We start from the raw sequence: 14807 nt of genomic DNA, 5'->3' as shown, positions 1-14807 counted from the left end.
ACTACTCCCATTCACGCATGCCAGGCTGCTGCTAGCTAGCCCTGTGTGTCTGATATTCAATTCACGTGTTTTGAGTAATCATAGCATTAAGGTTCAGATCATGAGATAATTAGAAATAAATGATCTTTTGTTTTAAAAGGATAAACAAATTATATAAAAAAATTGGCATGCCATATTGCATCAATTTTTTTCTTCAAAAGCACACTAATATAGCTAATATGGATGTCATTAATTAATGTACAGAACATCTATCATTTCTTGCCACTCTAGCATCTTTGTAATGTCAACAGATGTGTGGCACTATTTATGATCGACGATAAACATTTAACATGATGATGAGCAATCCATTAATTGTAGATGACGAGGTCGAATGATGTGACGCTGGAAATGTGGCCGACACATGATTTTGGTTTGCAGCTATGGATGCAACTCCTAGCTAGCAAAAACGCGTCATAAGCCATAAGCAACAGCTCGATTTCTGGTCTGTTTCTTTGTTAACAGTAGTAGTCCCTTCTCGATTCAGTCCATGATCTCACTATACGTGGATAATGCAATGCAATGTGGTCTAGGTTATATGAACAAATCAAAAAAGCTTAAACATTGCGCATGTGGATCAAGTGGATAATGTACTACCTCGTCCAATCGGTCCCTCGCAAGTGGGCGCGCAATAAGCCAATAACCTATAGGAGTTAGCTAGAGGTAGCTAACTTTAATTTGAGCTTCTTTCTGATATGATATATCGGCCAGTGACATTTTATGCCAAACGGCGCCTTAAACAATTTGCAATAATCTTGACGAGATCCTGCACGGGAGAACTTGCGACACAGCTTCTTTAACCGGTCGGTCTCGTTTGCGGAAAATTCAAAGCCCCAGCTCACCCTAGCTGCTAGCTACTTGTTGATGGTTTGTTCGAAGGGGAATTGCTAGCTAGATAGTAGTTCTGAACACTCCAACTGCCGCGCTAAACGAAGAGACATCTCAGATCCATGTAACTAGCTTGCACAGTAATAACAAGGGATGGAAACGGCAAAGAATGAAGGAGAAAAGCGGATCCCTGAGATATCCGAATCCGTATCCGTACGAATAATCCGATCTGCTTCCATCCTAGAGGATGACAAATAGGAAGACGGATATCCGAGATATCCGAATCCGATCTGCTTCCATCCTCCATTTCATTCTTTGATAATAAAAAGTAGACGGAACGTGTCACCAGGCCAGGTGGTAGGTAGATTCAATGATGAGGATCGATCGGGACACAAGTCACACGGCACTTTGGGAGAGTCCGCACGGCAAATATATCAAACGAGAGGGGGTGTGTTTAGATACCCCAAACTCTTCCTAATTTTCCAAACTTTCCATCACATTAAAATCACATCGAAATATTAAATATAGCAAATGACTCATGCATGGAGTACTAAATGTAGGTAAATAAAAAAATTAATTGCATAGTTTTGATGTACGTCGCGAGACGAATCTTTTGAGCCTAGTTATATCATGGTAGGATAATATTTACCACAAACAAACGAAAAGTGCTACAGTGTACGATGCGACTTTTTCATCTACCTTTTCGTGGATCTAAACACACCCAGGGTTGTTGTCACGCACATGTTTCAGAATTGGATCGGATGAGCAAAAAGTAAAATATTCAAAGGCAGCTAGTGTGATCCTCCCGCGTCCTAATCTGGCCAACTCAACGCCTGCGCTCGCAGCCCAATTGGGCCTCTTTTGACTCCAAGTCTCCAACCAGATGATCTCCGATCTTGACACCATTCAGTGCCGGCCCCAGCAAAATAGCTAGACATACACAATCATTCATGGCGGTATCGTCCTTCTGATGCGATGCTCTCGTACGGTTTTGCCTTTTACAACAGTGACCATGATTATTCGCCCTTACAGCATGATAAGAAGGTGCGAAAAACTGCCAGTGCAGCATGATCTGCCCCCTGTCCAGTACAAGCTACGGATGTCCTGTCCCCCGTTGGCGTGTCAGTACGTAGTGCGCGCACACTCGACGCACGCTACGTTCAGGAACGGATCGGACGATTTTCCTTTGTCCATCCATTCCCTTTCCCTAGCTAGCTCCTCTACTAGAGTGCCCGGCCCGCTTCTGGCAAACACGCACGCACCGCCGTCCACGCATATCCCAGAGAGTGCCCTTGCTAGCTACCAGTAGCTCGTACTAGGTGTCTACCTCGGCGCTGACGCACGCCTTACGCCGCTCTCTCGAACGCGCGCGCGGGGCTAGCTGGCCGGTGGTGCCGCGCCCGGCGCCTCGCGCGGCCTGCCGTCCAACTCCTGGACATCACCATTCACCACAGTGTGGACTCGATCTCCTGGACCAGCGCGCGAGAGCAACGCCCGCGGACGTCTCGAGCGCGCGGAGCCACACGACGACGGAGCCGCAGGGCCGGCCGTGAACGGCGCCGCGGTCGGGCGGGGGCAACGTGCGCGCGCGCGTGTGAATGTCGACGCGCCCGGCGGACCGCGACGCCAGTCGGTGACGCGACGCGCGCGCCGCTGGCACGGCCGCGGGCCACTCGCCAGTCGCGCCCCGCTTGCGCCGCGCGCGGAGCGGGCGGCAAACGAACACGCGGCCGGCGCTGCACCGACCCCTGCTGCAACCACAACGTTTCGCTCCCCGGCGGCCGCGAGATTTTTTTTGTTTTCGATTTGGTCCGGCACGCCACGTTTCAATCCGCGCGCGTGCTACAGCGCCGAAACGTGACGGTGCGTGACTAGCTAGGAATATGTCGTGGAGCCCTACGACACCTAGGGGCTAGGGTATAGGCTGTCAGCGATGCGCGGCTCCGGTGCTCACCCGCCGACATTGAAGAGATCTCCAGGTCTCGCAATTGCAGGACAGGGACGCCATGCGTTCGCGTGCTCCTTTTCGCCCGTCAAGACAATGGCTGGTTCTCATAAAAAAAAAAAGACAATGGCAGGTTTATTACTTTTAGATTGCACATGGGAAACGCGTCTGGATAGATAGGCACAGACCGAATGGCAAATGCTCACGAGTCAATTTTCCTCTTTTTTTTCCCTTTAAAGATATTATTCTTCCTTTCCCAGAGGGGTTGTTTTCGGACCTTTTAAGAAAGACCCTGTGGCTACGTACAGGTCAGTCCAGCCAATCTTTTGGTCCAAGAGGATGGACATTTGCCACATCTAAAAGTGACATGGAAGTAAAATTATTATTGGGCCCTTCAGAGCCCAGATGATGTTTTTTTTTAGAGTACCCAGATGATGGGTTGATAACAGAACAGACCTATTCTGACTGGTTGAATTGGTTTGCTCAAAGCAGTACACGGGCTTCTTTTAGCCCGCCCAAAGATTCATGGAAGCCCAGGTGAAACAATACGAACTGGGCTTTGTTGACACCACCGTCTCCGGCTGTAAACTTGCGAGGGATAGCTAGCTAGCAGGCCAGGCCGGCCGCCCGACAGCGGTGCTTCCCGGTTCTAGTTAAACACTACTCCCTCACACTAAAAAAAAAAGTTAAACATTACTCCCTCCGTCTCAAATTACAACTTGTTTTGATTGTTTTTTTATATATTTTTGTTATATATTTAGACATAGTATAAATTTAGATGTATAGCAAAAAAATATATATTTAGAAAAATAAAAACGGATTGTAAATTAGGATGGCGGCAGTAGCAATTTTAGCTCGGCAATCTTAGTATTGGGCCACTGTTTATGTGTCAATATGGCTTGTTAGCCAGCAATAGATACTGTTTTTAAGTAGAAATGTGATAGCATAAAAAACAGTAAGACCTAAGATGTAAGAATGACGTGAAACGTTGGCTTTTCTAGATACAGACGTCATCAATATATTATTGGTGATATATTCTTACATCTTAACGGTTGCCCTGAGATCTAACGGTCAGGGGGGAAAATGACGTGAAACAATAACAGCGGAGAAATTTCACCAATTTTAGGTCTTCTAAGATGGTATGAGATGAGTTTATTAATGCGCTTCATGGTGATCTAAGAATCTTTCTTTCACTCTATTCTGCTGGATGTGGCTGGTGCTAATTTGATATGAGAGAAAAATACTGCTAGTTAGTTGGTGGCTGATGGCTGGTGCTGATTTGGTGTGAGAGAAAAATTCTGCTGAAGATTGGCAGTAGAGTATTTTTTTAGCGCAGGGGTACGTGATCATGTTGTGTTTCTCTTGGTCGCTGCATTCCGGAACTGCAACTCCCGAAATCCACAAACGCATATGCGTGCGAAGAATACGAGAAGAATACAGGCCTGGTTCTGACTTCTGACTCAATCTGGCATGATGTAATTTGGATACGGGTCACACAGGGAGACGAGATACGTACGAGAGAGACGGCCAACGCAAGCGCCAGGATTGCAGGAATGAGACATGGCTTTTTCAAAATCGGAACGAGAGGGGAAATGTCGCAGTGCCAAGGTGGACCCCATGTTTCCGCGGCTGACAAGAAAGGTTTTGAGCGATAGATGTGTGTGAGATGTAGGCTTTTCCCTTTTGAATTCTTCAACTTCTGGTGCTCGAAGGAAATAAGGGGAAAAAACTACACACAGTCAGACAGGCAGTCGCTGACAGGCGCGCGAGACCGAGACGTATGAGGAGCTCAGAATTCAGGTACACAAACTTAACAGCGGTACGGTGAGGTGACGACTGGCGAGGTTCAGATCTACCATCGCCTATAAGATTCATCGAAGAATCAATGCTTCTACCATCGCCTTTCCATGTTCGGATAGTGTTCGTTCGACCGGCGTACTTAGGATTTCACGGAGGGTATGCCACAATATTTTTTCCACTTCTAATTTGATATAATCCATATATAAGTCGGTAATTGAATTTAAATTTCACCAAAAAATTCGGTACAAAAAATAAAAATTACATTCTAAGTTTTAAATTCAAGAGTTAAATACCGATGTTAATACAAATAGTTCAAACATACTAATTCAAATGAATAAAAGAAGCTACTTCTTGTCTGGTCTACGATTTCTAAACTTCATGAAAGTCTCGATTATATCATTTTCATCCATCTCAAAGAAAATATCCCGCTTAATGAATGTGACAAGACAATCATAAAAAAGGAGCAACACTCAATCTATTCCTATATCCTACACTAATTTGCAACTGTCCAATTGTTCAATCTCTATAAAAAATTAGCGAGCTACGGTTAGAGTTTCACAAATTTCATACTAGAGGATGTGTTTGTGAGGCAATGAAGCTGCCGAGCTAGCGGGAGAGGGCCGAGGCACCGTTGGTCGGCGGATGCATGCGGCACAGCTAGGTCTGCAGCAGCCAGCAGCCCACCCCCACCGCCCACTGGCCGCGCGCAGCGCGCCAAACGGCGGCAGATGCTCAAGCCCAGACAGAGCCGCTCAGCTGCCCCACGGACGTGCCGACGCGGAGTCACGCCGTCAAGCTGCTCCGCTGCTATGCCTGCGTGAGGGTGCAGCCACGACCAACGACTAATTTGAATCTTTGATGATTGAGAGTTTTTTATTAAGCAGGGCTGATATTTTAGGTATGCAGGGGCATATCCGGCCCACCCACTGGGTCCGCCGTCGTTCCCAGACCGAGACCGAGACCGAGAAATGGTCTCACGCCTGACGCCTCCCCCCTGACCCCTGACGAGAACCCAAAACGTGTCGCCATGCCCTTCGTTTCCGATTCGACATGGAGCACTTGGCGCCGGGCCTCCACGTTTCTTGTTTCGGAGGGAGCGCTCTGTTTCTGGCCACCGTCGTGCTCGTCGCTCTGAAGTCTGAACTTGGCGCCTCAACCGAACGACGGCCACACGCCCACACCACACCACAAGATAGGGTGCAGATTTTTCAAGGGCCAGAGGAGCGCGCGCTGGATTAGATCCCACCGGGACTCAACACAGCAACTGCCACCACTACTCAACCTCACTGCTCACGAGGACAGCAAAACCGTGACAGCGATGGGGCCTTTTCCAAATGCCGGAAAACGATGGCTGCAGAGGAGGATCGCCCGCTCTCTTTCCCTCTTGCCAATGCCATCGGAATGCAGTGTTACTGGTTCCCACTTCCCAGCAAAGTATTAGCGCCTTGAGTATGCCAATTGCCAAGGACGGCACCTCGCCATGATCAGGCTCATGTCGCGCTCGGGACAGCTGAAACATCAGAGGCAAGAAAGCCTTTGCACAAAAGATACATAAAGACACTCAGAAAGCCTTCAGGTAGCTAAAGCTCTTTTTCCGCTCTTTACTGTAATATACCTCTTGTCCAAAGAATCACATGTTTGTTTTGTTACATAGGAGGCAGCAGCCTCCGTCTTCCATCATTGGAAAGAATTACATTTACCCTCTTTTCTGCATGATTAATGTTTCGCCAACTTACATTCTTGAATCGAAATATCAATGGACTCGCACACCAATCAGAGGTCCCAGGAGGCTGGACGCGTCTTCAGGCACAGTCCCCTGAGAAAAATGAAGAATAGGCTACTAGCTATGGTTTATGTCAATCTGAATTTTGTGCAGAGGTGTTCATCATCTTGTCAATTTGGTAGTAGACTACGTCTCCCGTATCGCTAACATAGTGGTCTTGCTTTAAGCTTTCTGACAGCACCCCAAATAGATGCAACGGTAGAGGACCTGACTTCTTTGGTTCTTTGTAGTACTTGCCAAGCACTGGTTTTGCTGCCTCAGTCTGCAGGTGATCCAAAAGTAATATGACTTATGGGTCTAGCCAAAAAACAGAAACTAAAAAAAACAACCATAGGGCAGGCAGACTCTTACCGCCTCAATGAGATGGTAATGCGGGATTTGGGGGAAAAGGTGATGGATGACATGAGTTCCAATGTCATGATGGATATTGTTGATCAATCCATAGTCCCGATCGAGCGTCGTCAGTCCTCCACGCAGATAACTCCATTCCTAATAGAGCAAAAGACAATATGGTATCAATAAGCAATCATCAAAAGGAAAAATCAAGATAGGCTAACCATAAATGAAGAGCACTTGATAACCTGAAAGCAAGTGAAAAGTATATAATAGACTGAGCTAGCAATACTCTCCGGTAGGCGACAAAAATAGGAAGTTACATCATTTCCCCTTAAAAGGACAACAGGAGAATCTGACATTTTTGTTCTATACTTCCATAGCATCCTCCAATTAGATCTTACTCCAGAACGTGACAAATGAAAAGCTAGACCTTTGATTCTTAATGTCCACCACTAGGGTTTCTCTGACTTAAGGTTTCACAGCCACGTTGGCCACTTGCACACCACATCTTGAATATCAGGCTATCACACATGTATATACGAGCAATAACAGATAGGCTACAGAAACTGAAGGCAAGTGGTGTTATGGGCAACAGCTGGTTTTATCCAAGATAAATCAAAAGGTGCGGAAGTCATTGCACATCTAGCATTTGTGGCAGGGTGTGTCCTCACACATCTTCCAAATTTATAAAGTTTATTGTGATTCTGCAATTCACCAATGCATGTTGGTTGTATTAATCACTCTTTGCACCTGTACTCTTTGCAAGAGTTTGCATCATCTCTAATATGCAAGATACTATTATAAACGACCAAGCGCCCTGATTTAGTTGAGGTAAACATTTAAAAGCTTATAACCAAGCAAAAAATGGCTTATTCCCTAGTTTTTGAATGTTACAATTATCTTGAAACATTAACAAATTGGAAGACTGCATTGTTAATACTGACCTTTCCACGGTACCAAGGAAGCTTGTCTTCATGGCCGTGATGGTGCAAGTAAGTGACCATATCCAGCCAAGCAACAAATACCTGCAGACACCAGCAGCAACACATAAGTTCCCCACCACCACACACACCCCACCCATTCAAATTATCATTTCACAGAACGTGAGGCTAAAATTGAAGATGTGTCGCTCTTACCAAGTATGGGACAGCGTAGAGCTTTAGCATCTGAATAGGACCCATCACAAAGGTGAGACCAGCCAGAAGACCAACCATAGCAAGCCAGGATGCGGTTGACGTTATGATGTCCTTCTTTTCATTAGGTTGGAACAAGTCACTGCTTGGGTTGAAGTGTGATCCTGTCTTCCCTGGACTCCGTTTGAACTGCATACCACACATGAACCCGCAGAGCAGGAATTTAGCACCAATGCCACGGTACAAAGCAAAAAATGTCGAATTCACATGACATCGATAGTCAGCTCTTAGCCTCACCAAGTATAATGGGAATGCGAGCAAGGGGAACGGCATGGTGAACCGCAACTTCTTAGTCATAAAGTCCAGGCTATTGTACAGCCTCTCTGGTAGCTGCAAGTTATCACAATTCGAGAAACCATCAAGCACAATTCATCGGCACCAGAACTCACACGAAGAGAAAGCAACAGGAAACCTACCGGATGCCAGGACTCGTCATTCTCGACGTGGCCGTGGTTCTGATGGTGCGTCCTGTGGCTAATCCTCCTGCAATTCCATTCAAATACAGCATCTTCCTTAGCATCAAGATAATTCAGGCCGGAAACTAGCAGGCAGAAGAAACGTATGGGTAGCAACCATCATACCATCCGTTGTATGGGACAAGAATGGAGGAATGGAGTATGTGGCCGACCACGCTGTTGAGCTTGGGGTTGTTTGAGAAGCTCCCGTGTCCACTGCAAACAGCAGGCATATGCGGCAGATGTCAAAGAGCCGAGCTTTAAGCTAAATCTCGAGTGAACAATAAAAATCTAATGCAATCTTTAGCATGGCGCCGTGGTGGTGGAGCCGTACCAGTCGTGGCCTAGGACGAAGAGCGCCCAGAACATGGTGCCCTGCGCGGCCCAGTACAGCGGCCAGACGAGCCAGCTGTCGAGGCGCGCGGCGGCGGCGGCGAGCCCCAGGACGACGACGACGTCGCGGAGGACGTAGCTCATGGAGCGCCAGGGGTCCTTGACCCAGCAGTGCTTGGGGATGGCGGCGCGGATCTCCGCCAGCCCGAACGGCGGCGGCGCCCCGGGGTCGAAGTCCCCGCCCGCGGCGGCCTTCTCCTCCTCCCCGAGCGGGGCGCTCCTCCTGCCCCCCTCGTCGACGGCCGACGCGAGGCGCGTGGGCGCGGAGACGCGGAGCGCCCAGTCGCGGTGGATGGCCGCGGCCGCGGGCCCGCGCGGCAGCGCCGCGGCGGAGAGCGCGGCGGGGGGCGCCGGCGCCGCAATGGCGCCCCGGCCGGCGCGCAGGCGCAGCGGCGCGAGGCCGCAGCACTCGGAGAGCACGAGCCGGGCCATTGCCGGCGGCGGGGAGGAGGATGCGGGTGGGAGGTCTGGCTCTGGCTGGATGGAATGGACGGGCTATTGGCTACGGGTTATGGCTACTAGTAGTCCGTCCAGTCCACCACCGTCGCCGCCGCCGCCGCCGCAGCCCGCTGGCACGGGATCTTCTGCGTTCGCGATGGGATTGGGTTCCCCGGGATGTGCGGTGGCCGACGGGCTTGGCTTGGCAGGGCTGGGCAGCGGGAGCTGGGCTGGGCAGGGCAACGCTGAGCCAGCGAGCCAGGGTTCTTTATAGGGGAAATTCCCTGCAAGGCCGTGGAACAAATACGCTCCCTTCTATGGCTCTGAAGAATTGAAACTTCTTTTTTGACCCAGTTTTGATGTTGCATCCTTTGTATGGCCTCGCCGTGACCTCCGTGACTGCTCCGTTAGGCGGCAGGCCAACACCGTCCATCCACCGCGGCCACAGGGCTCTCGGCGCTCAACTGACAGGTGGGGCCCGCCCCTTCCCCAACCTCCGCCAGGGGAGCCCCGGCCCCGTGCCGCGCGGCGGCCCCATCGATCCGACCTCGGCGTCCCCGGCGGCCGCCGGCCTCTCCTTCTTCTCCCTCTCCCTCTCCTTGCCGTCCGCGATGGACGGGCCGGGCGCCATGGCGTCCCAGATCGGGAGCATGGGCGGCGCGCCGGGGGGCACCGGCGGCGCGGGCTTCTTGAGGCGGTGCGTCCTCGGGTCGACCTCGGGCTCGCCCGTGGGCAGCACGACCGAGATCGCGGTGAGGCTGCGGCGGCGGTTGAAGTCCTCCTGCACGGAGCGCGGCACGAATAGGCACTCGATTCTGTGGATGACCCCGTCGGGGCGGAGCACCGCGTCCGGGCGCGTGACGGCGGCGTGGCCGACGCGCATGCTGGCTGCGCCATCGGCCGCGGCGGCGAGCTCGACCTCCTCACGGAGAGCGTGGGGTGGGAGGCGGCGGGCCTGGAGTCAGAGGGAAGGCGCGCGGGGAGGACGTGGTAGAGCAGCAGCGCCTGGAGTGACTTGAGGTTGCGGGGCTCGAGAAGGAAGCGCTTGAACTCCGGGTTGAGGTCGCGCTTGAACTCCGCCGCACCTGGTTGCTGTGTTGCACCGCTCTCCACCTCTAGTCTGCCCCCGCCGGCGCGCCCTGCTGGCTCCTGACCGGGGCGGCGGCGGCGACCCGTCCTCTGGCGCGCGCGCGAGCCAAGCAGGAGCCGGCGTGCGGCACGGGGCCGGGCTCCCCTAGCGGGAGGTTGGGGAAGGGGCGGGCCCCACCTGTCAGTTGGGCGCGAGAGCCCTGTGGCCGCGTCGTTGGCGTGCCGCCAACGGAGCAGTCACGGAGGTCACAGCAAGGCCATACAAAGAATGTAACATCAAAAACGGGTCAAAGAAGGAAATTTCAACTCTTCCGGGCCATAAAAAAAGCCTGATTTGTTCCACTTTCTTTATACCCCGCGCGCCGGCCCGTGCGACGCGCCGTGCGCGTGGTGGCGAGCCGGACCCGGATGGTGGATGGATGGGATCATGGTCGTGTGCGCGTCGCGATAGAGGAGGGCGCGACGCGGTGCGGTTGGACTCGGACCCGGGCGACGACTAGCCGCACGAGCCGAGCTCAGACCAGGGTTTTATTTCCCAACCGGAAACCGGTTACCGCCGCCCTCCGGTACCGGTTTACCGGACCGGTTAGGCCGGTAACCGGTGGAAACCGGTTGAATTCAAATCCAAATTCAAATTTTCCCGTGCAACCGGTTCCGACCGGTTTACCGGCCGGTTTGACCGGTTTGAAATTCAAACGCTCCCGTGCAATCGGTTTACCGGCCGGTTTTACCGGTTTACCGACCGGTTTGACCGGTTTACCGGCCGGTTTGACCGGTTTGATCGGTGGGCCTTCATGGGCCGGCCCATTTTTTTTCTTTTTCTTTTTTGATTTAATTTTAAATTCCCACAAACTATACTAAATGAATGAATTTTTGAGAAAATTTGACACCATTAGATTCATCACACTTTGAAGTATTTTTAGGAATTTTTTTGGGAATTTTTCATTTTTTGAATTCAAATTTAAAATTTGAATTTTGGCCGGTTGGGTACCGGCCGGAACCGGAACCGGACCGGACCGGTTTGATCGGTAACCGGTTCCCACCGGTTAGGTTAACCTAGGCTCAGACTAGGCACGTTTGAATCGTTGCGGGTGGGTCTGGAGTCTGGACGGAGCCAGGGGGCTTCCATGCCGGCGGCCCGGCCTGCTTTTTTAAAATTTTAAATTTAAATTCGTGTTGACTCTCGCTTTTGCCCCCCCCCCCGCCCCCCCCCGCGATGGAGGAATAAACGTCGGTCTAAAAGGCTTTGTGTGTCGTGTAAAAATCGTGCGCTCGTGTGGAAACCGGCACGACGGCGACGATGCGTATTTCATCCCGCCACACTAAACTAAGGTGAGAGAGTTCAAGTGAGACAGGTAAGGTAAGCATGATTTTGCCTCGTTACTTCGTTTTAGTTTTAATTTTTTTTTGCGGACGGAGGCTTTTAGTCAAAAAGGAGTTTTTAACGACGGTAAGGGTGGAGTCAAAGCCGAATCTAACGAACGATCAAACGAACTGGTCAGTTGTTTCCGGGTTACTAGTCTCAAGTCTAGTGCGTCTGTGGGAGGTATTCTTTCAGCAGTGCAGAGGGACTTTCTTTTTGTTGATCCATGTCATGGCAGTCATCAGTGATCCTCTCTACTAGTCCTGGATCGAGTCCGTACCATACCATGTCAACGACTTGGCTGGTGGCAGGCATCGAAGGCTCAGAGTGAGAATGGGCGGCCTTGTTTAGATGCAGGGTGTAAAAAATTTGAAATGAAAATTTTTTATATTTGAAGTATTAAATATAGACTAATCATAAAACTAATTGCAGATTTAGTCCGTAAATCGCGAGACGAATTTAATGAGTCTAATTAGACCATCATTAGTATATAGTTACTATAGGAATTACTGTGTCAATTTGGTGTCTAATCATGACCTGATTAGGTTCATTAAATTTGGCTCACAATTTACAAGTAAATTGTGCCATTAATTTTTTATTTCATTTAGATTTAATACTTCATGCATATAAGATTTCTATTTTTAGAATTTTAAATTTTGGAACTAAAGAAGGCCTCAATGCACGCCTCCGTCGCGGGGACCGGTCGGCAGTCGATGGTCAAATTGGTCATCCCCCGACTCACCCTCTGGTTGGCCGACCTAGCACATCGCGTTCGCATTTTCAAACAATCAGTCTGCATCTCTGTTTTTCCTTCGATCATAAAAAAAAGGAGCTCCATTTCATTTTTTTCGTTTAGTTTAAAGGCACCAGGGCCCAGCAGGCTCGCCAAGTCTCATTGTATGCGCAGCAGAGCAAGTGGGTGAATTATATATATATATATATATATATATATATATATATTCCACAAAAATTTTTCATATCCATCTTCCAGTATTTAAGATTCGTACAAACAATTATAGTATTTGAATCCAACCAAACCCTAACTTCATCTCTCTCCCTCGCTCCTCCTTCCTCTCTCTCTCCACATCTCCTCCCGCGCGACGCAGGCACCCGCGCCTGCCGCCACGCGGCCCCGCGCCCACCACGCGCCCCGGCCGGCCCCGCGTGCCGCCATGGGCCACGCGCCCCCACCGGCTGCCGGCGCCCCTGCCCTGCCCATGCCCACGCTCGCGCCCGCTCGGCATGGGTGCCGGCCTCTTGGACTCTCATTGGGGAGCTCCGTCTCCGGCCTGATGACAGATTTGCAGGTGGCCCTTCCAACCTTCCTGTTTGGAATGCTTGATTTGCGTTTGCTGGCCGAGCTCTGCATCTGAGGAAGCCCTGCCATGGCTTGCTTGTCATCTTGCCGATGGACCCACGCCCGCGCCCGCCACGTGCTCCGGCCGGCCCCGCGCGCCGTGTTGATTCAATATTTTTGAGATGCTGGTTCAACATTGGTTTAATATTTTTGAGATGTTGATTCAATATTTCTCTCAATAAAATATTAAATAGGCCATTAGCTGGACTTTAGTGGACTTTATAAATAAATTATTTATCCATCCTCTGAAAATTATATAGGAGCCCCCAAGCAAGTCGGTCAAACAACTCCAAACGTACAGCATGTGCGCAAGCATAAAAGGCGTCGGACACGGATGGCCGTGTTATTATCAATGCAAGTCCCCATTTTTCCCACTAAAAAAAAAGCCCCGTTTTCTGTTGGCCCCTGCTGTGCCGGCCTGCGCTGCTGCGCTGGTCACGTACTCTTTTTTTTAATATATAATAATGCATGTGGGGTTTGTCCAACATGTTGCACGACTCGTGTAAATGAAAAGGACGCGACCGTGGCATTATCGTACCTAGGATTTGAAGAAGAGTATGTCGTAACAATTTTTTATATATAATTTGATATAATCCATATATTTTGCTGGTAATAAGCTCTTAATTGTATCGCTAATGATCTAAAATTATTATTTTAGGTATGTCATGGTATATATGACAATCCATTATGAATGCCACTCGCTATGAGTAGATTACAGGTATACATGCAGCAGTGGAGCCACTAGTATGGCAAGTCATGATGGCCGCCATACCTGCCGGCCAAGAAACCTCTAGAGGTCTGTTCGCCTGTATTGTTCCCTGTACTACGAAATCTGTCTGGATCTTTTTTTAAAAAAAATGAAACCGCTTGAAGATCTGATCGTCCGCACGGTTATAAATTTTAGTCATAACTCCCATGGTTAACATGTACTGATCTAGGTCCCGCACTCCCGTTGGAGCCGTGGAGCAGGCGTGCCCACGTCGGCGGGCGGCACATCTCTCCCTACAAATCCTGGGCAATTCCAAGCCCAAGGAAGCACGCCATGTCGCTGGCCGTTTTCGGCCGTCGGATCGGCCGGGTGGATGGCCTTACTTTCTCCGGTCATTTTGCAAAAAAATCCTCAAACTTAAGAAAAAGCGCTCAGCTTTTCTCGAAATCAACCCGCAGTCCAACAATGATGGTTGAAAAAAATTTGCAAATAAAACCTTAAGTTTTCATAAAATCAACCCGTCGTCCTTATCCTCTCTCAAGTTTTTTTACAAAAAAACCCTCGGATTTTAATTGAATCAAACCACAACCCGTTTCATCCATTACTTCCACACGAGCAACATTATACGTACAATTTAAACACCAAAACGTGTTGGAATCAAAAGTTGCTCAACATAAAATTTAATCAAGAATTCAAAAACTACAACTTCATTATAGAGCAAATTTTAAAATTCAAAATGCTTTCGCAATTCATTTAAACAAACATTTACATGCGACATGTTGCACCTATAATTTTGACACCAAAATATCTTTAAATAAAAAGTGATCAATACAAAAGTTGCCTAAAAATTCAAAATCTACAACTTCACTGTATAGCAAAGTTTTTTAAATTCAAAGCATTTTTATAATTCATTTAACATAACATTTTAATTTACTAAAAATATAATATCGTATCAACATTCTTCTATAGCTTCTCATACTACCTCCATAATAACATGTTATATTTAGTACAACCACCACTCTCTTATAAAAAAATGCGCTACTAATTGCAATATAATTTCGCAAATACATTAACCTCCTTAA

The 14807-nt window shown here is 49.2% G+C and overlaps 1 protein-coding gene and 1 pseudogene across 1 annotated transcript; both read right to left on the bottom strand.

Moving 5' to 3' along the window:
- Positions 1–6184: 6184 nt before the first annotated feature.
- Positions 6185–9456, bottom strand: LOC120652727 (omega-3 fatty acid desaturase, chloroplastic-like). Its single transcript, XM_039930625.1, has 8 exons — positions 8711–9456; positions 8503–8592; positions 8338–8404; positions 8159–8251; positions 7865–8050; positions 7673–7753; positions 6744–6881; positions 6185–6654 (listed from the first exon to the last, which is right to left on the bottom strand). The coding sequence occupies exons 1-8, from the start codon at positions 9199–9201 to the stop codon at positions 6466–6468; spliced, it is 1335 nt and encodes a 444-aa protein (XP_039786559.1). The 5' UTR covers positions 9202–9456; the 3' UTR covers positions 6185–6465.
- A 211-nt stretch (positions 9457–9667) lies between these two features.
- On the bottom strand, positions 9668–10725 carry LOC120648176 (annotated as a pseudogene).
- Between the last annotated feature and the right edge of the window lie 4082 nt (positions 10726–14807).

The sequence above is a fragment of the Panicum virgatum genome, chromosome 9K (assembly GCF_016808335.1).
Source record: "Panicum virgatum strain AP13 chromosome 9K, P.virgatum_v5, whole genome shotgun sequence".
Lineage (NCBI taxonomy): Eukaryota > Viridiplantae > Streptophyta > Magnoliopsida > Poales > Poaceae > Panicum > Panicum virgatum.
This window is presented reverse-complemented; position numbering and strand designations above follow the sequence as displayed.